The sequence below is a fragment of the Ovis canadensis genome, chromosome 1 (genome assembly GCF_042477335.2).
Source record: "Ovis canadensis isolate MfBH-ARS-UI-01 breed Bighorn chromosome 1, ARS-UI_OviCan_v2, whole genome shotgun sequence".
Lineage (NCBI taxonomy): Eukaryota > Metazoa > Chordata > Mammalia > Artiodactyla > Bovidae > Ovis > Ovis canadensis.
Window position 1 is genome coordinate 29,778,198 of NC_091245.1, and position 25,220 is coordinate 29,803,417.

The 25,220-nt window shown below is 49.1% G+C and overlaps 1 protein-coding gene across 1 annotated transcript in view; it reads right to left on the reverse strand.

Moving 5' to 3' along the window:
* Positions 1 to 7,854: 7,854 nt before the first annotated feature.
* The window catches only part of LOC138424167 (protein FAM151A-like), a 29,146-nt gene continuing 11,780 nt past the window's right edge, over positions 7,855 to 25,220 (reverse strand). The window contains exons 3-8 of the mRNA XM_069560638.1: positions 14,155 to 14,307; positions 13,018 to 13,177; positions 11,054 to 11,278; positions 10,023 to 10,162; positions 9,000 to 9,143; positions 7,855 to 8,605 (exon numbers count right to left, since the gene is read on the reverse strand). Of these exons, the coding sequence (XP_069416739.1) occupies positions 7,932 to 8,605; positions 9,000 to 9,143; positions 10,023 to 10,162; positions 11,054 to 11,278; positions 13,018 to 13,177; positions 14,155 to 14,307 (1,496 nt within the window). The 3' untranslated portion in view covers positions 7,855 to 7,931. The remainder of the gene's footprint in view (positions 8,606 to 8,999; positions 9,144 to 10,022; positions 10,163 to 11,053; positions 11,279 to 13,017; positions 13,178 to 14,154; positions 14,308 to 25,220) is intronic.

Here is a 25,220-nt window from a genome sequence, read left to right on the forward strand (position 1 = left end):
TAATAAGCAAATGCTCCAGTGAGCCTCTCTGGCCATATTCCTGATGATATTCTAGGCCTGATTCTCAGAAGTAGAATTGCACATTTTTAAGGCTTTTGGAATCTGCTGTTAAAATTTCATTCCCTAAGATTTATATCAGTGTGGAGCTGCATGGTTGGGTGGGGTTTCCACTGGGGGAGAAGCAAAGAGCAAGTGCCATTCCAGATAACCGGCAGGATGACCCAAGGCTCAGAAGGAGAGAGCACAGGACGTCCTAGGAGAACTGGGAGAAGGCTGTTAAGTCATGAGGTTTAAGTGAGCCTGTGGTGGGGCAAGAAGGCTGCAGGGTGGAAAAAGTCATCTTTAATTCACTGGCGATGGGCAGGCTGTGGTGTAGCATGAATCAGGAAAAGGTTAACGGAAGTAGGGAACCCAGCGAAGAAGCTCTTGTTAGAAGCCAGACAAGGGACTTCCCTGGTGGTCCAGGGGTTGTGAATCCACCTCCCAGTGCAGGGGGCAGAGGTTTGATCCCTGATGTGGGTACTGAACTCCCACATGCTGGGGGGCAAGTACTCCTGTGTGCCACAACTAGAGAAAGCCCACATGCCACACACACACACACACAACAAGCGAAAGAGGAGATCTGAACTGGGTGTGAGGCAAGGGGAGGGTCTGTGCATATTTCCATCAGAGAATCTTTTGGACCTGGAAACTGACACCACATGGAGGAAGGAGAGAGGGAGGGAGGAGTCAGAGGCTTTGCTGGAAGGTTTCAGCCTGGCTCTTGGAGAATCAGGGACCACTGATAGAAATAAGAAAGCTGGGAGGAGGGATGTGTTTTTCGGGAAGAAGATTCAGGTAAGATGTGCTGAGTTACAGGTGGGGTGTGCGATGGTGAACAAGCTGAGGCAGGAAGCCCAGGGATGGGGCTACGTTAGTCTCAGCCCAGGGTGTCCGCAGATCCACTCCTGGCTCTCCCTGGCCCTGCACTGAGTTAAACCCTGCCCCCTTGTCTCTGCCTTCCAGCTGCGTCAGCCAAGGGAAGCACTGGCTGGAGTAAGAGGCTGGGAGAGGCAGTGTATTTTGTCATCTCTTTCCTCTGCTTCAGGGAATGTGTCTAGCAACGAATGGCTCTTACTCCCACTCTGGTATCCCTGCCTTCTGCCCATCTGGCTCCTCACTATCATCATGAAACTGTTTTCTTTTTTACTTTTTTTTTTTTTTTTTTTGCTGCAAGGCATTCGAGATTCGCCTCTGACCAGGAATTAAATCTGTGTCCTCTGCAATGGAAGTGTCTTAACCACTGGACTGCCAGGGAAGTCCCTGCTTCCTCTGTTTTAAATGAGGCTTCCCTACTGGCTTAGATGGTTAAAAAGTCTATTTGCAGTGCAGGAGACCCGGGTCAATCCCTGGGTTGGGAAGAAATACTTAGCATGGTTTCTTGCTTTCCACCTTGGACCCTGACTTATTCGGGAGCCACATGCATGGATACCATAATTAAAGCAAGGAGTATGGACAAGATCCCAAGTGAGAAAGGGGAAACCCAAGCCCAGAATCCCAGGGGACACAGATGTAAGGAGTTTTTTTTGTTTTTTTTTTTTTTTTTAAGGTTGGAGGGGTAGGGAATGGGGACATGGAAAACACCACAAGAGAAAAAAAAATCTGAGGCAGGAAGAGAAAAAGCAGAGTGAAGTGCTCCAGAGATCAAGGAAGGAGAATTCCTAAGTTTGGAGCATCATAAAGCAGCTGCTCCAGAGAAGGCAGAGAATGAAGATGGAGGACAAGACTTTCAACTCAGAGATGTCCTCAGAGGCAGAGCCTCAAGGGAGAGGAGGTGGCAGAGAACAAATTAAGTGTTAAAGAACAGGGCCAGAGTGAGGTTTGGGAGGCCAAAGTGAGAATAAAATATTTCTTCAGGAAATACTTACTGAAGTACTGAAATACTTGCCAAGTATATTTGGTACTATGTATGGTAAAGTACCAGGCCTCGGGTACCTGGTGTGTAAAGATGAATAAGTCATGGTCTCTGTTCTTAAGGCATTCTCAGTGCAGAGAGGGAAACAGTCAGGTTCCCAGGGATTTATAGCACACTGTAATACAGTTCTGATCTATGCTGCAAGAGCAGACAGAAAGTCCTACTGAGCTGTGGGGAGGGGCTCAAGGAGGACTTCCTGGAGAAGGTACCACTGGGTTTGACAGATAAGTAGGAGTCATGCAGATGAAATGGGGATGAAAGGGAGGAAAAAAGCACTCTGGATGGAAGGAACAGCCTGAGAAAAGGCATAAAGGTAAGAAACGTTACTGTGAGTTTGGGGGAACCACTGTGTTGCTAACGCAGAAACTGTGTAGGAGGAAATGGTAGGAGATGAGACTGGGACATGATTCCAGTGGAATAATGAACCAGATATGTCAATGGGAGCCAGAGGCAGTGAAGATTCCCTTTGATGTGCTAAAACAGAATAACAGACGCACTGGAATCCTACACACAATGACAGTATTTTCAAGAATGAGGATAAAATATTTTTTTGTAAACAAGAACTGAGTATCACTAATAAATTGTTTTCTAAAACTTTCATTTGTTTAGTTTTGGCTGTGCTGGGTCATCGCTGCTGCACTAGGATTTCTCTAGTTGCAGCTAGTGGGGGCTACTCTCTGTTGCAGTGCACGGGCTGCTCTTCTCCTGTCCCTGAGCAGGGGCTCCACGGGCTTCAGGAGATGCAGCTCCGGGGCTCAGCAGTTGCGCTTTCCCGGCTCTAGAGTGCAGGCTCAGTAGCTGATGTGCAGAGGTTTAGTGGTTCCACAGCATGCAGGATATTCCTGGACCAAGGATCGAACCCAAGTCCCCTGTATTGGCAGGCAGACTCTCAACGACAGGAAGCCCCATCACTAATACATTCTTATTGAGGAATTTATGAAGGCTATTCTTCAGGCAGAAGGAAATTGATCCCAGATGGAAGATCTGAGATTAAATTTTTAAAAAATCACTATTGAATCAAATTTGGGTCCGCTCGCCCCCTTGTGTGCAGTAAAGCCAATCTCCTGACACTGGGTTGCAGGGAAGGAAAGTGCAGCATCTATTACGCGGCACCAAGCAAGGACTTTAGGCAGTTAGTACTTAAAAGACCCAAACTCCCCAATGGCTTTAGGGAAAGGATTTTAAAGACAGGGTGAGGGAGGGAGGGAGGGAGGGAGGTTGGGGGTGTGTGATCAACTGGTAGACATTCTTCTGAGGTTGATGGTGAGGTAGTTGGGGGTCAACATCATCAACCTTCTGGTTCCAAGCGGACTAGGGTCTACACGCTTGTGGGCAGCACACAGTTAATTTTTTCCACCTGGTGGAGTTTTCATTCTCTGCAAAACAGCTAAAAGGACACGGCTCAGGATATTATCTATAGCCCTTGAGGAGGAACAAAAGGTCCATGACTTTGTTTAATGGCTAAACTTATTATTTTGTCTTGTTTGACTGTTTTCCTTCGCTTCTGCATTTTCTCTGATTAAATTTATTCTTTGGAACTTGAGGAAGGCCTAGGAGGCTAAAGTTTTCCTATAAACAAGAGACAGGTAGAAAACAAGAGAAAAAGAGGAGGTGGTTCTGTCCCGGGAAGGCCCCATAGGGTCCTGCTCAGTTACATGATCAGATAAAATATTCATTTATGAGAGTTATATCAAAACAAAAAGTGATTGCATGAAACAATGATATTTAATTATTGTTGTTGTTGTTGAGTTGATAAGTTGTGTCTGACTCTTTAGAAAGAAAGAAAAGAAAGTGAAGTCGCTCAGTCCTGTCTGATTACTCTTGCCTGGAAAATCCCATGGATGGAGGAGCCTGGTGGGCTTCAGTGCATGGGGTCACAAAGAGTCGGCCACGACTGAGTGACTTCACTTTTCACTGTACTGTAACCTACCAGACTCCTCCATCCATGGGATTTTCCAGGCAAGAGTACTGGAATGGGTTGCCATATCCTCCTCCAGGGGATCTTCCAAACCCAGGGATTGAACCCAGGTCTCCCGCATTGCAGGCAGACGCTTTACCATCTGAACCACGAGGGAAGCCTGTGACTCGTTGGGACCCCATATACTGCATCATGTCAGGCTCCTTCCTCCTTCACTATATCCCTGAGTTTTCTGAATTCATGCCCATTGAGTCAGTGATGCTAACTCACCATCTCATCCTCTGTTGTCCCCTTCTCCTTTTGCCTTCAATTGTTCCCAGTATCAGGATCTTCTCAGATGAGTATGCTCCACCCATCAGGTGGCCAAAGTCTTGCCGCGGCCCGGGTTCAGTCCCTGGTTGGGAACTGAAATCCCACAAGCTGCATGGCACTGCCCAAATAAAATAAAAGGGGGTTGTGCCAGTGCCACACACAGAGGGTTGTCATGAGGCCTGGTGGGAGTCTGGCACGGGAAATGCTTCAGAAGCGCACCTGCCCATAGCAAGTCCTCTTTGGAGGAGGAAGTGGGTTTAGTGAGGGTGGGTGGTTTTCCCAAAGTCGCTCACGGGTGTGACGGGAAGCTGGGGCCGGACCTCAGTGACCAGGCACTGAGCTGTCCAGGCTGCCCCTATGTGACCTGAAGTCCGCTTTAGGACTGCAGGGAGGGTCTCCTTGGGCCCTTTAGGGAAGGAGGGCAGGCAGTAATGGGGGCTGGGTGAGCTGGTTGTGCCAGGAAGAAGATCCACCAAGATAGGGAAGTGGAGGCCAGGTGGTGGGAAGGGACATGGCTTCAGTTCTGTCTCAACTCCCTGTCTGCTGCTCCCTGCCTCTGGGGACTCGCCTGTCTTTGGTGCTGCCCCTGGGCTGGGCCTTTACATCCAGGCGGTCTCTAGTCTTGGCCTCTTGACACAGTGGTCTTACCGGCCCCTTGTACAGGTTAGGACGCTGAGGACAGAGGGATTTGGTGTTCACGGCACACGGATAGGAATGATTGGCAGAATGAGAATTTGAACCCGGGCTGGTGTGGCCAGTTTTACATCTTGAGTCCCTCCCATTGATTCTGATCCCCCTTTTGCAGATGAAGAAACAAAGGATCTGAGAGGAGATGAGCAAAGGCTTGAGATGCAAATCCAGGTGTGAATGACCACTGTCAAAGCACCTTACAAGCTTGAAAGTGCTGTAAACACACCATGGTTCACCATTTGAATTTAATAAGAAAAATGTGCATTTAGGGAGGGTTTACCATACACCCAGTACTGTTCCTCTGATGAGCCCATGAGGGGGCAGATGTGACTACTGATCCCATTTTACAGATGAGGACACTGAGGCACAAGGTTGAGGTCACTCAGGCAAGGGTTACGGGTCTACACCTTTCCCTGTGAGTCCCCACCTCTGAGTGTGCGTGTCCTCAGCTGCTGTTTTCTGTGTGCCTACCCATTCCCTGTGAGTCCCCACCTCTGAGTGTGCGTGTCCTCAGCTGCTGTTTTCTGTGTGCCCACCCAGTCTCCCTGGCCAGATAGGGGTGCCTCCCACCCTGCTGGCCTGAGCACAGGGCCTGGCACACAGTCAGCCTGCTGACAAGAGGTGGGCCCCAGAGGGACCAAGGCTGTCATCTTCCCTCTCTCCCAGGAAGTACATCGTGTCCTGTAAGCAGGCGGAGATGCCCCTCTCTGTCCCCTGGGATCCTAGCAACCAGGTAAGGCCTTCTGCTCTGTGCGGACAGCCTTCAGACCTGTTGGGGGCCCCCAACCCTCCCTTCTTGGAGGAGGCCCAAAGGGGACAGGATACTCTGCCTCAAGACTGGCCTGGTGAGCCAAGGGCTTTCCTGTGTCCCCCTGCTTGGCAGGAGCTAGCTGAGGCCCCAAGGGGAGGAGGAGTCTGGCCCAGCCCAGGTCTCCTTCCCAAAGCCCAGGGCTCCTTCCTTCATGTGCAGCTTCCTCTCCACCCATCAGAGGGGCCTTTGCACGGAGCCCCCGAGGAGGGGAGGGTGAGACTGTTCTGTGTGTCCGTGCAGGTGTGCCTGAGCTACAACAGAGTCTCCTCCCTGAAGATGCTCGTGGCCAAGGACAACTGGGTGCTGTCCTCAGAGAGCAACTAGGTAGTGGATCCAGCCTCCCAGCTTTCCTTCCTCCTTTGAGCAGCCAGAGGTGCTGACTGTGAGCCATGAAACCCTCTCGAACCACTCAGGTCAGAGGGGGGTTCCCTAGAAGGTCCTGGGAGAGTCATGAAACCAACCAGTTGTAGAAACACGCCCACCCCTCAAGGCCTGGCGTGGCTCGGCTGGGGGCTGGGGGCAAGGGTGGGCTGAGGGGGGGCTTGAGCTCTGCCACTTTTGCCTGTGTCCTGGGATGGGTCACTTCCCCACAGTGACATCCATGGCTGGCTGGATGCCTGGCTCCGAGGATCCATTCTGGTTTTGCATTAGTTACTGCTTCTTTATCTTTTTATGTTTAAAAAGAAAAATTTCAATATTTAAAAAATTGAGGCATAATTTGCATACAGTAAAACTTCCCCCTTTTAGTGTGTAATCCTGCTAGGGTGGAAAACACATCAAATTACATCATCAGGACAGTAATCAAGACATGGAGCATTTCCATAAACCTCCATTTCTCTGGCTCCTCTGTGATCAAGCCTCTTCCCACTCCAGTCCCTGGAAACCACAGGCCAGTTTTCCGTGCCTTCGTTCGGTCTGTTTGAGAACGTGCAGTAAAGGGGGTCGTGCAGAATGTAGCCTTTGACGAAGTTCCTTAGGCACCGTGCATTCACCTGTGGGAAGGGATGAGTGCGTTCCGTTTCACATCAAGTACCATTCCATCTGACTAGTGGGCTTGTCCATGAAGTCCCTGCTTCTTCAGACACCTTCCTATCCACTTTGCGCTGATTCTCCCATTTTTCATGGGGCTGCCACCGAGGCTCAGAGAGGTTGAGTCACTTGTTCACAGACACACAGCAATCGGCGCAGCCCTGACTTCCAGCCCAGGTCCCCAGCACAGTCTGAGGAGGAGACGAGGGAACGAGGCTGCCCTCTGTCCCGAGCAGGTCCGCCTGTACACTCTAGAGGAGGACAAGTTCCTCTCCTTCCACATGGAGATGCTGGTGCACGTGGACACAGCCCAGGCCTTCCTGCTGCTCTCTGACCTCCGCCGGAGGCCCGAGTGGGACAAGCACTGCCGGTGGGTGCCGGAGGGCGGGGGTACAGGGGAGTGGGGGTGGGGAAGGGGCCCTGAGGTGTCTCCTCCTGCTGAGCCATCCCCTACTGCTCTGGGCCCCTGCTTTTAGCTGGGAGTGGGGGATGGGGAGGGAGGCACTGTGGTTCTGTGTTAGGTGAGTATCTGAGTCAAGGATGTTCTGAGCCCTCAGGAAAGGGACTGAGCCTGGAATTGGAGGTGGGGGCCCGGCCCAACTAACTATGTGACGATGGGTAAGTCACCTCCACTCTGGCCTCAGTCTGGGGACAGCCTCCCAGCTGAGAGGGGAGACACATGATGAGAGTATAGTGTTTGGTGATGGAGGGAAGCCAGGGTTGTCAGCACCCAGAGGAGGGGTCAGGGGAATCTAGCTGGTCACGCCTGTCAGTGACACAGTCCTGTATGCCCAGGTGCTGATTGGTATTTGCTGCCATCCTGGCAGGCAACAAGGCTGCCGCCCCCCCGGCCTCACGCCCACTCAGTGCCCTCTTACCGCCCCCACCCCCTCCTCCTGGGTGTGGCTGCCCGGCCTGCAGGTGTCCTACTACAACCAGGCCACCCCGGGCGTTCTCAAGTACGTGACCACCAATGTGACCGGCCTCTCCTCTGAGTTCTACACCACCTTCAAGGCTTGTGAACAGTTCCTCTTGGACAACCGGAACGACCTGGCCCCCAGCCTCCAGACCCTCTAAGCATCGTCCCTGGCCACCTGACGTCCACGCCCACTCCATCCTGCCCCAAGGACATGCGTGCAGTGCACTGAAGAAGCAGAGGCATTTATTCCTTCCTGCCACCCCGTGGGAAGCTGGGGTCCACCAGGCCACCTGGGTGCTCAGTGTGTGCCAACATCCGCCAGCAAGTCTTGGCGGTAGCTCTGGGGTAGCCTGTAGTAGACTCGGGTCTTCTTCACGGCCCTGGCTGCCAGCAGCGCTGCCCGCACAGACGCATAGAGGCCCCGGCCAGGGCTGTGTTCCACCGTGACCGTGGCCCGGGGAGAAGCTTCCAGCAGCCGGGCCACGACCCCAGCGGGGCTCTGGCCCAGAGGCCCAGCCTGCAGCTGGAAGGACACGGGCTGCCAGAGGCCCTGGCACAGCTCCAGCATATCTGTGAGCAGCTGTTCCCTGTAGCCACTGCCCAGCACTTCCTCGGGCCAGGCTGGTGCCACCGTCACATGGGGGAACACGTCGGCCACAGCTGTAAGCAACTCCCTGCCAGTCATGTAGCCAGGGACCCTGAAACTCCCGTGGGAGACTGTGGCACCGACCCACACAGGCCTAGACAGGCGGCCGAGGGCAGAGAGGGTGGCCAGCGTGGCCAGCGCTGGCCGCAGGGCGGTGGGCTCTGCTATGTGCACATGGACCCCCCAGCGTCCGGGGTGCGAGGCCAGCTGCTGCAGGCAGGACTCCAGCGCCAGGGCACGGCCATCTGGGGTGCGGACGATGGGCACGGGGTCCCCAGCTGCAGGCTTCTGGAGGCCCACGTCCAGCAGGATCATGCCTTCTCGGTCTGCAAGAGGCAGTGGAGGCAACAGTGTCTGGGGTTAGGGCTCTCATGGGGTGTCAGAGGCCCTTGCTGAAGGTAAAGGGACAGCAGGAGGTAATGGGGTCTGTTGATTGGGTCTGGGTTCCAGGTGAAGGGCTGCTTTGTGAATGTGCCTGGGGCTCATCGGAATGGCCCAGTGAGCCGCTAGCTCAGCTCTGAGGCCTGTGCCTGCCTCTGTTGCAGCACCATGTGACCGAAGCCTCACAAGTGGTAGTCCAAAAGCCAGGAGCCCCCTACTTTTGACAACACTGCTCCCCCACCTTGCAGCCGTGTTGCTATGGTAACAGAGACCTGAGTAGCTTCCCGAGGTAACCCTTGCAGTCGAGCTAGGAGCACAGGGGCTGCAGGCAGACCTTACCTGGGAGCTGCACTGTTGCTGTGCTTCCATTGCCCTGGATGTCAGGAACCAGCCACTCCACACTCAGACCCTGGTCCCCGGGCTGCTGGAGAGCAGGGATCAGGCTGCCCCCAGTGTAGTAGCTTTGCTTCCGTGACGTATTCACTGTGGGTCAGATTGCCAAGATGAAGAGGCCACCAGTCACGGAGGCCTTCTGTACACCATGAGTCCTCTCTAAGCCTCACAGCAAAGTTCCAGGGAGCTGGAGTTCCCTGTTTTGTAGATGACGGGTGACTTGCCCAGGGTCCTACAGCCAGGGGGCAGGGTTGCTGGGACTGGAGACTGATGGAGCCAGGTCAGTCGGGCCCCAAAGCTGGTATTCCTCCCCCTCACCTAGATGGCTCCCAGAGCAGGAATGTTGGGTCTGATGGGTCCCCTTGAGATGGCCTGATTGCAGGCTCTCCTAGGTTTGGAGTCAAGGGAACAGGGGCTTTGGACAAAGGAACAAGCATCATTGATTAGCAGGTACAGGGGAGGAGCCGTTCTCTGAAATGCTAGAGCAACCCTCAGAGGAACTCTACTGCAAGGGGAAGCATCTAGGGTTTGGAATTTGCTGTTTCCAGTAGGAGCTGTGCCACGTTTAAGCTGGACAACTTTGTATAAATTATATAACTGTTCTGAACCTCAGTTTATCCATCTTTAAAATAGAATCCGTGCTTCACAGATCTGTGGAGCTTAGCATTCCATCCCAGGGTCTGGCATACAATGTATGCTTCAAATGATTCCTTCCTCTTATCTCATGTAGGATTTTCCCTTTCCAATGCTCCGCCCCACCTAGTCAGTGCTTTTGTGAGCAGAATCCACTCCACCACCTTTTCTTTCTCCTGGAGGAGGAAATGGCAACCCACTCCAGTACTCTTGCCTGGAAAATCCCGTGGCCAGAGGAGCCTGGTGGTCAACAGTCCATGGGATCTCAAAGAGTCAGACACAACTGAGCATGGGTACACATACACCCTTTCCCACCCTCCGCAGACCCCTCCCTACTGGCGAGCTGCTTGAACTGCGACAGGAAAGGCTCAAAGATGTCATAGTAGACTTGGTGGGTGGCGGTGTTGTCCCGGATGTAGAGGAGGTCATCCACTGACACGGGGTCCGAGGCCGACTGCCACATCGTGAGGGTGTACCTGGGGTCCAGAGAGTCAGCTCAGGGCCTGTCTGCGCCCAGCAGCCCTCAGCCCCTCTCCCATGCTCAGAAGTTAACCTGAGCTGGGGGCGGGGGCAGTCTGGCACTACCCCCTTCCTGGGGGCAGAAGAAGCTGCAGAGGCCTTGGGTAGCTGAGAGCAGAGGCTAAGAAGCAGGAGAGAAGGACTGGCCCGCCCTCCACTTGGAGTGTGTGTCTGCGGGTCCTCTCTCAGGAAAGAGACAGACAGAGAGATGGGCATGGAGCTGGGAGTGGTGGGGGTGGATCAGAGGCCAGGTATGAAGAGGAAAGGGGGTGGCCTCCAGTGGGGAAAGTCTGAGGAAGGTGGGGCTGGGCAGCTGGGGGCAGTACAGAGCTGGGGGGAGGGTGGGCTTCCTCAACCCCACAGGGCTATTTAGGGGCAGAGGCTATAGGTGCGGTCTGTACACCCTCAGGGAACAGGTGGTTCCCAGGAGAGGAGGCTGCGGGAGGCAAATTGAGTCTCAATATAAACTCTTACAGAACTTCCCTGGTGTTCCAGTGGGTAAGGCTGTGCTTCCATTGCAGGGGATGCCTGTTTATCCCTGGTTGGGGAACTAAGATCACGCATGCTGTGCAGTGTGGTCCAAAATAAATTAACAGATAATAATAATAATAATAATACAGCAACACTTTCCAATGGACAGGCTGCCTCAGGTATAGTGACCTGCCTGTCCCAGAGGTGCACAAGCAGAAAGCAGGGGCACTGTAGAGGATGTGAGCACCAGCAGAGGTTGGGCCAGATGATCATGAAGACCCTTCTAACCATCAGCATCTGGGATCTTGTTGGGGCATCAGGACTGGGACTGGGTTTGGAGGGAGTGGGGACCATGGCAGGGGCCTGGACGTTCCCACCTGTCAGATTGGGCCAGCAGCCAGCTGAAGTGGGGCCAGGCGGCCCTCGCCATGACAGCCAGCACGGGGAAGGTCACCTTCTGGGGTAGTGCTCCCACCAGCTCCTGCATCTTCTCCACCATGGCCTGTGTGTACGTCACGTTTGGGAAAAGGGGCAGGTAGAAGGTGGTCCAGCCTGGAGACAGGGTTGCCTCAGGATACTTCTCCTGGACCAAGGCCAGGAACCTGCAGAGAATCAGAGATGCTGGTCTTTTAGAGCCCCTTCCTCATCTCCTGGGTTCCCATCAGAGTGCTCGGAAGAGGCAGGATCTATCGCATCTAGATGTCAGAGCACAGTCCTGAAGAACAGGGTGGCTTACGAGTTGCTCAAAGTCCCATGATAGAGGATGGACTTTGGAGCTAGGGAGGCCTGGATTTCACTCCTGACTTTATGACCTTGGGCAGTTCACCCAAACTCTTTGATTCTTAAAAATGGCATCCTTTCAGGCAGGACAGGACTTCTCAAACATCCTCATGTGGATGTGGAGATGCAATTCAAAGCCCTGGGTGTAGGATCTGGGCTCTATCAGCTGTGAGAGCCTCTGAACTTTCAGATATTATTTAAAAATTTCATTCAGATTTTGAATTCTTATAAATGTTAATAGGCAAATAATGTTACTCTCTCCCCTTACCCAGATTATTGAGTAACCTCACTACAAGAAGATCAACTATTTTTTAATCTTGGGCCACTGACTACAGTTTCAAACTGCTGCTTACCAAATGCACCTCAGTTTGAGACTTGATAAATATTGGATGGATGGATTGTTAGCTGACTGTTGGAAAGATGGTTTGATGGATGGATGGGTGAATGGATGAATGGAGATGGACAGTAAAGAGCTGGAGGTTAGAGTCAGAAAGACCTAGCTTTGTATGTTTGCTCTGCCAATGATTAGACTTAAGCAGGTCATTTAACCTCAATAAGATATGCTGTATTACTAAAATGAAAATAATAGTACCTACCTCATTCTCATTGTAAGAGTTAAATGGTACTCTACAACTAGACTACTTAAACCAGTGTGTGACAGATAATAAACATTCAACAGACTGAGCCTCAATTATTGTCACCTTTCTTATCTGCAAAATGGTAAGAAAAAATGCTCCTAACCTGGCATTTCTATGGGAAGATGAACTCAGATATATTCTCTCCTTTCATGCGGCCCTCTGTAAACCTGAGCACACCATGCAGCTGGTGCTACCTAAGTGCTGTTGTTGGCAGTGCTGGGACCTGGGGGTTGTTTGTGGGGTGGGCGGGGGAGGCTGGGGAAGGAATTAGTGCTTTATAGACTTTTCTAGCAGGCCAGGGGTTGCCCCGGTCACTGTTTGCTGTCCAGGAATAAACACTCTGTTGCTGCTGCTGCTAAGTTGCTTCAGTCGTGTCTGACTCTGTGTGACCCCATAGATGGCAGCCCACCAGGCTCCCCTGCCCCTGGGATTCTCCAGGCAAGAATGCTGGAGCGGGTTGCCATTTCCTTCTCCAGTGCGTGAAAGTGAAGTCACTCAGTTGTGTTTGACTGTTAGCGACCCCATGGACTGCAGCCCACCAGGCTCCTCCATCCATGGCATTTTCCAGGCAAGAGTACTGGAGTGGGGTGCCATCGCCTTCTCCGAATAAACTCTCTAGTAGGGCACAAATCCATAATCTGACAGTGAGAGCTCAGTGAAATCAAGATTGTTAGGAGAAAGTGTGAGGGAGGGTCCTCAGCAGCCTTGGACGTCAGGGAAGTTTCTGGGGCAGGTAATGGCTGGTTCACCAGGAAATGGTGGAAGAGCATTCAAGGCAGAGGGAACAGGATGTGTGAAGGCTCAGAGGTCAGACGACCTGGTGAGGCTGGAGGAAAACTCAGCAAAGGTCCCCTGAGCACCTGCTGTACCAGATGTTGAAAGAAACAGACTGGACAAGCTGGAGCAGAGAGGCAAACACTCACTGTGTGGCATTGACCCCTATTGAGATGCCCACATTGGGACCCCTCTGGATGTCGGCATTGATCCACACAGGCCTTCGAACTTTCCCCTCCTCTGTCAGCCGCCGAAGGAGGTCCAGGGAGGGGCCCACAGCCTTGATGGTCTTGAAGTCCAGTTTGATGCCTGTGGGGAGAGGGCCAAGGGCTTGGGAAATTGGTCCCTTGTGCTCAAGGAAGAAGGAAACAGAAGACATGACTTCTTGGGACAGAGAGCAGGTATGCTGTGTGTGTCAGGGGTGGGAGGGAAGACAGGGACGGAATTCTGGGTGGGTGTGAAGAAGGCTTCAAACAGGCGGAGCTCTGCTGGAGAGAAAGACTTGCCCGTGTAGGAGTGTTCTTCCATCCCTCATCCCGAAGGGGAAGAAGCAAATGATGGCTAAGGGCTTGGGACTTGGGGCTGGTGCAGGTATTGTCAAGAATCTGATGAAAAGGGACTGTGACTCTTGGACAGGCAGGCTCAGAGGGTCCTAAGCCACCCAAGCCTGAATAGCACAGAGTCAGGCTGAAGAATTAGAGAAGAATTTAGAAAGCCAGACCAAGGGGATTATAATATGTTGACAGCATAGGGAGCCATGGAGGGTTAAAGCAGGGGAGTGACATGACGGTTGGCATTTTGGAAAGCTCACCTAGGTAGGGGCTGTTTGGAGGCAGGAAGCCAGTGAGGAAGGAGGTCCAAGAGAAAGATGATGTGAGTGGGACTGGATCAGGGGAAGGCTTCAGAGTTAGAATTGGCGGATGCAGCAGCTGAGTAGATGCAGGGGATGAGGGAGAGGCATTAGAGTGATGCCTGGATTCTGAGAGTAACAGGCAAAGAGACAGGAGAGGGGAAGGTGAAATTGGCTTTGAGCATGTTGTATCCAGTTCCGTGGATTCAGGGGGCCTGAATGCTCATGTCTGGCCCTTTGCAGCTTACCCTGCACATTTACATCCCTCGTTTCACCCATCTTCCCTGAGCCCAGGCCTCTAGAGTGGTCTGGAAAGCTAAGGCAAGAGCAACTCCTGACAGTCATTGGACTTGTCTCCTAGTAGAGGGACCCCTGCCCATGTGGCCTGAGGACCAGAGGGGTGGGCAGCTGGGGAGGGGCTGAGAGAAGTCCTTACCCTTCTGGGAAGAGGCCAGCACAGCCTCCAGCCACTGCTCTAGGGTGTTGTCGCTGTAGATGGCTGGGGGGTGCGCCATGATGGGGACTCCCGTCTCGTTGACTGTGCCGAGCCCTTCTATTGTGATGTCTGCCTCCAGGACCATGACATCGCCTGTTCCATTGGACAGAGAAACTTTTTAAAGCAATTTTTCTCATCATCAAAGTATTACACACTTATGGAATATTTGAAAAATACAGAAAAGCAGAAAGGGAAATATTCACCCACATTTCCATCATAGTTCACTTTTTGATGTATTTTCTTCCATTTTTATCTATGTATAGTTTTTCCACAGTTGAGACCACTCAGCATTTATAGTTTTAGTCTTTTTCTTTCAATTTTGACACATTTTCACAATCTTTTCATGGAAAAGAAAAAAGCTGCAAAAGCCCTGATTGAGAGCAGTCACCCTGTCCTAGCCAGCCACTCCTCTGCCGTTCCTGAGACTCTTACATTTTTAGGAAGCCTCAGTGGTCTCTGAATTTTTGTTACTAACAGATAGTGATGTATATTTTATTCTGACTTTCTGGGTATTTTTTACCATGACTTGAGGAATCTGAGTCAGGGCCATGCTGGGTCTTTTTTTAAAAATATTAATTATTTTTGGTTGCGCTGGATCTTCATTGCTGGGGGCGGGCTTTCTCTAGTTGTGGAAAGCAGGGGCTACTCTTCACTGCGGTGCACGGGCTTCTTCCTGCAGGGCCCCTCTTGTAGAGCACAAGCTCTAGATGCATGGGCTTCAGGCGTTCCAGCGTGCGTTCCAGCGTGCGTTCCAGCGCGCAGGCTCAGTGCGGTGCATCAGCTTAGTCCCGAACTGGGGATGGAACCCATGTCCCCTGCATTGGCAGGTAGACTCTTTTTTTTTTTTAAGGGTTTATTTTTTTATTTTTATTTTTTTAAAATTTTTATTTTTACTTTATTTTACTTTACAATACTGTATTGGTTTTGCCATACATTGACATGAATCTGCCACGGGTGTACATGAGTTCCCAATCCCGAACCCCCCTCCCACCTCCCACCGCATATCATCTCTCTGGACCATCCTGGTGCACCAGCCCCAAGCATCCTGTATCCTGTATCGAACATAGACTGGCGATTCGTTTCTTACGTGATAGTATACATGTTTCAGTGCCATTCTTGCGAATCATCCCACCCTCTCCCTCTCCCTGGCAGGTAGATTCTTAATTGCTGTATCACCAGGGAAGTCTGCAGGGTCATTTTTAGAGCCCACATTATCAAAGTACTGTTAGAAAAATTCATCTACCTCATATTCCTGCCAGAAGTACATAAGTTGGTCCATCTCCAGGCACCCATAAAGCACTGAGAATTGTTATTTTTGTCTTTTAAATGTACGCAGTTAACACCTCCAGTGGCTGTGTGATGCCTGTTGGGAGAGTTCAGGCCAGAAGGGAGTCAAGGACTTTGAATGAGAAGCAGACTGGGAAGAGCAGGCCAGGCTCTCTGATGAGTGAGTGGAGTGGAGGGTGGGTGGGGTCGCTATGAGCTCCTGTGCCATCGAAGACAGTTGGCATCAGAGAGGTCTCTTCTGTTTTACACTTGCAGCCCTGCTCCCCTCCAAGTCCATTTAGCATATAGCTGCTAGAGTGACGGTTCCATATACCCGATCCTGTCACTTCTGTTAAAAAATCAAAACTCTGAGAATCCAATCCAAATGCTTCCCCATAGTCTGTGAGGTCCTGTAGGACCAGGCCTGGCAAACTGCCATCTCACCTCGAGTCCCTCTCTCCCTCAATAACTAGCTTCCATCCACTCCTGTTTCTCCAACATCAGTGTGCACACAAACCACCCAGGAACTGTTCAAATGCAAGTTCTGTTAGGAGATCTGGGGTGGGGCCCAAGACACATACCAAGCTTCCCAGTGATGCCCAGACTGCTGGTCCACAGACCGCACTTTGAGCCTCGAAGCTCAAATATCTTGTCTCCCATTTCTGGGCTCCTACACCTGGCTGTTGCCATGGCAACACTCTTCTCTCCACAGTTTTACTAGGCCACCTCCAGCTCATTTGTGGGTGTTGGCTTAAAATATCAAGGAGGCCATCCCTAAACCACACACTCAGTCAAAGTCAGGCTGACAGCTTATCCTTTGAGTGCACAGCCCCCAGGTAACTACTCATATAGCACCATCCTTCCTGAGCCTGAGGGCTAGGAGCAGGCTCCAGGTCTATGGTGCCCATCACTGGGATTTCCAGTGCCAAGATGGTACCAGGCCTAAAAAAGGAGCTTCAGAAATGTTTGTTGGATGGTAAAAGACTGGATAAATGAACGATAGAAAAAGCTGAGATCAGGGACCTCCCTGGTGGTCCAGTGGCTAAGACTCTGTCCTTCCAGTGCAGGTGGCATAGGTTTGGTTCCTGGTCAAGGAACTAAGATCGCACAGGCCTCACAGTGCAGCCAAAGAGAAAAAAGTCAAGTTCAATGAGCCCAGGTCCAGAAAAGTAAAAGAGCTTGCACACAGTTGCAGAGAATTTTTGTAAATTTCTCTGAAGCCTAGGTGTCTGGATTTCCAGAAGCGAGAGGACGCTGAGTGCCAGGCTGTCCCCAGCACTGTTTCAGGCACTTTGCACTGTCCCATTTCATCCTCATATTATATCTCTGGCCCAGTGCTCTGGAATCCTTGGTGTCCTCACTGACAAGGTGGGGATGAATTTCTCTGGCCTTTAACTACAGCACATGGACATAAATTATGTTGTATTAAAAAAATAAAAATTAACAAAACAAAACAAAACAAAAACAGGTTGTAAACTGTGAAGGGCTCTATGAAGGTAACCTTTATTTCTATGGTTTTCTTGTCTTAACTTGGTTACCCAGGAATGCTGAGAGAGGGATCCAGAGGGGTTTGGGGCCCAGCAAGGCCCAGAGAAGTCAGGGCCCAGGTGGGTAGCTGGGCAGATAAGAGGGTAGCTAAAGAGAATGGATGCTAAGAGGTCTCCTTCCCCGTCTAAAGTGGGCAAGTCCTGTCTGGGGAAGGTGGCGGTACACTGGGAGGGAGCCAGGGCTGGAACCCAGGTCTCAGTCCCGGTGAGTCTCTGAAGCTGCTGCCTTGTTTGACCTGCACCGGCTGCCTCCCTTGAGATGCTGGTAGCCCCTGAACTCAGGACCGCGTCTCACTCGTTTCTACACCTCTTCCTGAGCTGGGTGCAGAGCAGGGACCCAGCAAATGCTCAGTGAGGGGGACTAAAGATGGATGGACCTAACCTGCCTCCTTGTGATCAGCACCTGGATCCAGCTTCCTCCTGCACGGCCATTCACACCTGTTTGGGGCCTTCCAGATCCTGAATCTGGGAGACAACTTGGGGTGGGGGGTGCTGGGGTATGAGGGAAGAAGAGATGAGGGCAGGAGCAGGTGCCTGCTTCCACAGGAGGAGCCTTTGTCCTCAGAGGGGCAGTCAGGTGCTGCTCTCCACAGGGAGCCCACAGGAAGTTCCCAGGCCCTCCCTACCCTACCCCACACATGAGGTGCTCTACACATCACATCTGGCAGAGGGGTGCCATGGCTGAGTGTGCAGACCCTGAACCCAAGACTGCTAGTGTGCTGCTCAGCTGTTGACCTTCAACACCCCCTGGAGGAGTTCATGTGGAGTGAAGCACTCTGTGCTGCAGGGAACCTGGAGGGACAAGTCTTTGAAGTGAAAGTCACCCAGTCATATCTGACTTTTTGTGACCCCATAGACTAAACAGTCCATGGAATTCTTCAGGCCAGAATACTGGAGAGGGTAGTCTTTCCCTTCTCCAGGAGATCTTTCCAACCCGGGGATTGAATCCAGGTCTTCCGCATTGCAGGCGGATTCTTTACCAACTGAGCTATCAGCGAAATATTTTCAGGAACAGGTTTTATGTTCCCAATCCTTACCTATAGGGGAATTTGACATGCTTCCCTGATGGCTCAGATGGTAAAGAATCCGCCTGCAATGCAGGAGACCAGGGTTTGATCCCTGGGTAGGGTAAATCTAGAAAAGGGAATGGCAACCCACTCCAGTACTCTTGCCTGGAGAATCCCGTGGACAGAGGAGCCTGGTGGGCTACAGTTCATGGGGCTGCAAAGAATAGGACACGACTGAGTGACTAACACTTTAATCACTCAGAAAAGCACTAAATCTCTTCACGATGACATCAGATCCTTGTGACTAGGAGAAAACCTCTTGTAAAGTAAACACTTGATGGCATTGAACTCTGCCTTCAGCAGAATTGTAGACTGACCTTCCCCACCTCTTTGGAGCGGTCTCTCAGAGCTATCTGAGGTGCTGCTTTCTGGGCCGCAGTCATTTTGCCCCAAATAAAGCACCTCACAGCTCTCAAGTAGTGCATCTTTTTCAGTAGACAGTTATGACGACCAACTAAGGACCCAGAGTGGATATCCCCCCTCACCTGAACTCCACGAGGAACCAGAGCCTTGGTACCAGTGGTGGCCCATCCGCCTCCTCGGGGAGTGCAGACGAATTTGGGTAAGCCTCTCCTGGTTTTCGAATCTCCTGTATTGGTTGAGATTCTGAGTTTTATTTGGTTGTGGAGCAGGTTACCTGCCCACTTCCAGTTGGAAAGATAGTGGAGAGGGCCCGGGTGAAATATCCGGGGTATACCCACTCATGATCTAGACACTGACTCGGGCTTGGTTGAAAAATACTAAGAGGTTTCCACACAGCAGAAAGATACTGGGTGGGAGACTGGCTGAAAGATGCCAGAGAATACCCGTCCAGGGAAAAGGCCCTGGGGCAGAGGGCATCGATTGAAAATAAATTGAGGAATACCCAGGGCTCAGCTGAAAGACGCCAAGGTTGTTACATTGTAGGGAACTGAGCAGTCTTGGCTGAGTGGTTAGGTAAGAGGCTGATCTGACACTTTCCCTCAATTAGACTGCCTTTATAGGCTTTGTCGGGGTAAACGTGAGAATATGAGAGCTTTGCTCTGAAGAAAAGGGACAAGGCTTCTACTGGGCAGCTATGGTTTTCTCAGGTAACTGAAAAATTTATGGGAGTGGTGAAGGCCTAGTCCTAGTACAGTACAGTGGTCCCGTAGGGAAACTCACCTATTAATTAAAATACTTGCTCGTCTGGGGGTCGCACCTAAGAACTGGCCATTCAGCGACCTGAGCATCTTAGAGTGCTGGAGGCAGAATCTAAGACACATGAGAGGAGCTAAAACGGCTCTGAGGTGACTCCTGGAGGAGTTCAGCTCACAAGCAGCACACAGGCCCACCACACAGTTTCACTAGTGGTTTTTATCCCTGACAAATTCAGCTTAAAGTGGAAAACAGAATCTCAAACACAGAAACAGAGGGGTGTCAGAAAGCCAACCTCTGACTAACATTCCAGCCAGGTTCATGTACAGTACTTATGCAGCTGGTGTTTGCACGGACCTAGTTAATTGGGGAAATTATACTAAAAGAGTTCTCAACCTAAAATGGCCAAATTGGGGCTCTTTTGATATTCCAAAATTGGTATCTTTGTGCCCACGATTAGAAAAGGCCGGCCATACTACTTTGCTTGGTATCTGGAAGTGTACAAGAAAGGAAACCATAGAGTAACTTCTTTGCAGGAAACCAACAAGAAATTGCTTGAAACTATATCAGAACCAAAAAAGGCTGCTAGCACTGACTCTGCCAGGTCACAGGTTTAGTGGGACTGGGAAGTCACATTTGGCGTTTATGCCATTTGACTTTTGATTTTTGGGCAATCACTTTGCCATCTTTTGAGGGCACTCTTACCACTTGGCTTTTGATTTCTGGGCATCCTTTTGCCTTATTATTTTATCTGGAGTGTGACTCCTGGCTGGTGAGGTTCTGGTTTGGTTTGAGCATGCAGACATCTGGTACAAACTGCTTGAGCTTATATGGGAAGTGCTTCCTCTAAGGTTCTACACTCCACCTGGGAACCCCTTGGAAAAAAATTTCAAATGACTGGTCAACCTATAGCTATGATCCAATGACAAGAAAAGTGACCTAAAAATATCAGATTTTTATTGACACAGGATAGGGAAATGGACTGAAGTTCCCTTATGTCCAGGACTTTTCTCCTATAATCAACAGCCTGGGGCTAAGCAAATTAAGACTCCACATTTCTCCAGAAGAACAATCCCTGTTGGGACCAATCTACCCTTGTTATCAGGGCCAGAAGAACAATCCCTGTTGGGACCAATCTACCCTTGTTATCAGGGCCAGTTTGAGCACTCAGTTCAGTTCACTTCAGTTCAGTTGCTCAGAGCTCATGTCTGACTCTTTGCAACCCCACGAATCGCAGCACGCCAGGCCTCCCTGTCTATCACTAACTCCGGGAGTTTATCCAAACTCATGTCCATCGAGTCCGTGATGCCATCCAGCCATCTCATCCTCTGTCATCCCCTTCTTCTCCTGCCCCCAATCCCTCCCAGCATCAGGGTCTTTTCCAATGAGTCAACTCTTCACATGAGGAGGCCAAAGTACTGGAGTTTCAGCTTCAACATCAGTCCTTCCAATGAACACTCAGGACTGATCTCCTTTAAGATGGACTGGTTGGATCTCCTTGCAGTCCAAGGGACTCTCAAGAGTCTTCTCCGACACCACAGTTCAAAAGCATCAATTCTTCGGCACTCAGCTTTCTTTATAGTCCAATTCTCACATCCATACATGCCACTGGAAAAACCATAGCCTTGACTAGACGGACCTTTGTTGACAAAGTAATGTCTCTGCTTTTGAATATGCTCTCTAGGTTGATCATAACTTTCCTTCCAAGGAGTAAGCGTCTTTTAATTTCGTGGCCGCAATCACCATCTGCAGTGATTTTTGAGCCCCCCAAAAATAAAGTCTCTCACTTGTTTCCACTGTTTCCCCATCTATTTGCCATGAAGTCATGGACAAGATGCCATGATCTCAGTTTTCTGAATGTTGAGCTTGAAGCCAACTTTTTCACTCTCCTCTTTCACTTTCATCAGGAGGCTGTTTAGTTCTTCACTTTCTGCCATAAGGGTGGTATCACCTGCATATCTGAGGTGATTGATATTTCTCCCAGCGATCTTGATTCCAGCTTGTGCTTCTTCCAGCCCACCGTTTCTCATGATGTACTCTGCATATAATTTGAGCACTATCAGGTCTAAATTTTGGCTATAAAACTATGATCACAGAAAAACAAAGACGATTTTTGACAGTGTGGTCGCAACATTCTTTAGACTCCAGAGAAAGCTTTAAAAAAAAAAAACTCTTTAAGAATTCTTGCCCTGAAGAAATAACTCCTCCTATGCCTTGAGACCAGAGTTCTCTAGATAACTTATCTGTTATTGTTCAGTTGCTCATTAGTGTCCGACTCTTTGCAACCCCATGAACTGCAGCATGCCAGGCTTCCCTGTCCTTCACCATTGAATCAGTGATGCCATCCAATCATCTTGTCCTCTGTCGTCCCCCTCTCCTTCTGCCTCCAATCTTTCCTAGTATCAGGGTCTTTTCTAATGAATTGGCTCTTCACATCAGTGGCCAAAGTTTTGGAGCTTCAGCATCAGTCCTTCCAGTGAATATTCAGAATTGATTTCCTTTAGGATTGACTGGCTTAATCTTCTTGCAGTTCAAGGAACTCTCAAGAGTCTTCTCCAACACCATAGTTCAAAAGCATCAATTCTTTGGCTCTCGACCTTATTTATGATCCAACTCTCACATCCATACATGACTACTGGCAAAACCATTTTTATTGTTCATTCCCTCAGTCATGTCCAAGTCTTTGCAACCCCATGGTCCAGTGAGTACTCAGGGTTGATTTCCCTTAAGATTGACAGGTTTGATCTCCTTGCTGTCCAAGGGACTCTCAGGAGTCTTTTCCAGCACCACAGTCTGAAGGCATCAATTCTTTGGCACTCTGCTTTCTTCATGGTCCAGCTCTCACAAGCGTATGTGACCACTGGAAGACCACAGCCTTGACTGTAAGAACCTTTAACAGCAGAGTAATGTCTCTGCTTTTCAATACACTGTCTAGGTTTGTCATAACTTAAAAAAAAAAAGTAAGGGCTTACAAATCAAGCAATTCTAAATAAGAGATAAATCAACCTAAAAGAATTTCAAGTTCACATGAATTGGGAAATATTCAGTATTAAATCAGTACAGTTCAGTTCAGTCGCTCAATCATTTGGACCCCAGGGACGATAGCACGCCAGGCTTCCCTGTCCATCACTAACTCCCGGAGTTTACTCAAACTCATGTCCATTGAGTCGGTGATGCCATCCAACCACCTCATCCTGTCATCCCCTTCTCCTCCCGGCTTCAATCCTTCCCAGCATCAAGGTCTTTTCCAATGAGTCAGTTCTTCGCATCAGGTGACCAAAGTGTTGGAGTTTCAGCAACAACATCAGTCCGTCCAGTGAATATTCAGGACTGATTTCCTTTAGGATTGACTAGCTGGATCTCCCTGTAGTCCAAGGGACTCTCAATAGTCTTCTCCAACACCACAGTTCAGAAGCATCAATTCTTTGGCACTCAGCTTTCTTTATAGTCCAATTCTCATATCCATACATGACTATTGGAAAAAACATAGCTTTGACTAGATGGACCTTTGTTGACAAAGTAATGTTTCTGCTTTTTAATATGCTGTCTAGCTTAGTCATAGCTTTTCTTCCAAGGAGTAAGCGTCTTTTAATTTCAAGGCTGCAGTCACTGTCTGCAATGATTTTGGAGCCCCCCAAAATAAAGTCTGACACTGTTTCTGCTGTCTCCCCATCTATTTCCCATGGAGTGATGGGACCAAATGCCATGATCTCAGTTTTCTGAATGTTGAGCTTTAAGCCAACTTTGTCACTCTCCTCTTTCACTTTCATCAAGAGGCTCTTTAGTTCTTCACTTTCTGCCATAGGGTGGTGTCATCTGCATATCTGAGGTTATTGATATTCCTCCCAGCAATCTTGATTCCAGCTTGTGCTTCATCCAGCCCGGCATTTCACAAGATGTACTCTGCAAATAAGTTAAATAAGCAGGTAACAATATACAGCCTTGACATACTCTTTCCCCAATTTGGAACCAGTCTGTTGTTCCATGTCCAGTTCTAACTGTTGCTTCTGCATACAGATTTCTCAGGACGCAGGTCAGGTGGTCTGGTATTCTCATCTCTTTAAGAATTTTCCACAGTTTGTTGTGATTCACACAGTCAAAGGCTTTGGCATAGTCAATAAAGCAGAAGTAGATATTTTTCTGGAACTCTCTTGCTTTTTCCATGATCCAGCGGACGTTGGCAATTTAATCTCTGGTTCCTCTGCCTTTTCTAAATCCAACTTGAACATCTGGAAGTTCATGGTTCACGTATTGTTGAAGTCTGGCTTGGAGAATTTTGAGCATTACTTTGCTAGCATGTGAGATGAGTGCAATTGTGTGGTAGTTTGAACATTGTTTGGCATTGCCTTTCTTTGGAATTGGAATGAAAACTGACCTTTTCCAGTCCTGTTGCCACTGCTGAGTTTTCCAAATTTGCTGGCATATCAAGTATTAAATACCTGGCATTAATGTTTGTTTGTTAATCTAACTAATATATACATGTCTAAGAGTCACTAACATTAACATTAAGCAGAGTATTTTCATTGTGTCTAGGTTTAATGTAAGTTAAATATTATTATATCTGTTACAATTTTGTCAGCAAGGAAAATTCCTTAAGTAAAAAAGCTTCTAAAAAACGTAAATGAGGTGAAATTTTAGATAAACTCTATTAAGAATAATTATGCTTTAGGAATGTCTGTCTAAAATACGCTCTAGATTAGATTGGGGTAACTTGAAATTCTAAGGACTATACTAAACTAAGTGACGGGAGTCTATTGAATGCTAGGTCATTTCCAAATAAAATAAGATTTTGAAGCATTTATCACTGAACGCTAATTTCCCCCTACAGAAAAACAAAAGAGATTTGGGAATATTAATGAATAATGTTTGGTGCTTTCCTAAAATGTTCTCTCTAAGAAAGAAAAGGTTTTTGGAAATAATCGCTGGTATTTATGCTCACCAATCTACAGAATGCTAATATAAAGGTCAGTTTTTGGTTGCTTAAGGAAAGTAGGATGTGTGTTTTCGGCAAAGAAAGTATGAGGAATGGTATTGCATTTTACGAAGGGAAAAGCAAGTTGGTCTGACTTACAGGTGGCTGTTTCAGGATGGGAGAACAAAGTATTGGGTACAGAAAGTGATAAGATTTGTGGAAAGCAGACCCCGAGAAAAGAATTTTGTGCATGGTTAGGACTGACTAGGTTTAAAATCAATTTAATTAAGTTGACTTTTAAATGAAGCTAAAAGTAAGCTAGTACAAAAGCTTAAATTTGGCTTTTCTCTATCTTCAGATGTTGAACTGCTTTGGTAATAGGTTTAAGTTTCTTTATCTCTTAAATGATCTGTTCTGAAATCCTTCACTGTAGAATAGTTATTGTTTCACAGTGACCTATAATCCTACTTGACTGAATGTTCTAAGCCTTTTTGATATTTGTTGACAAACCTTCCTAAAAAATTCTAATGAAGCATTTTTGGCTTCTAGCTAACTTTGGGATGCTTCAGAGGGCCCCTGAAACATCCCAAAGAGAAATGTTTCCCTAGATTCATATTGAATGCAGAGTCACATGGGAACTATTGTTGAGTAATAAATCTTGGGTTATATTGTATGGTGAAAGTGAAAGTGAAAGTGAAGTCGCTCAGTGGTGTCCGACTCTTTGCGACCCCGTGGACTGTAGCCCACCAGGCTCCTCCGTCCATGGGATTCTCCAGGCAAGAATACTGGGGTGGGTTGCCATTTCCTTCTCCAGGGGAATCTCCCCAACCCAGGGATCGAACCCGGGTCTCCCGCATATTGTATGGTAAATGTTACTAATTTAGATATATTAGAAACTGTATGGGGTTCCTAAAGTTCTGATATATCTTGGTAAATGTTATCAGTCATAATTCTAGATACTATCTTAAAGTGTTGTCACAGCATTTAACCAAGTTTCGCAAAAATGCTTCCTCTTCAAGAAGATTTATAAAAAGGACTTTTGGATAAATATAAGTTTCTGAACTGGGTAAGTAAATAAGGATTCTAATGGAAAACCTG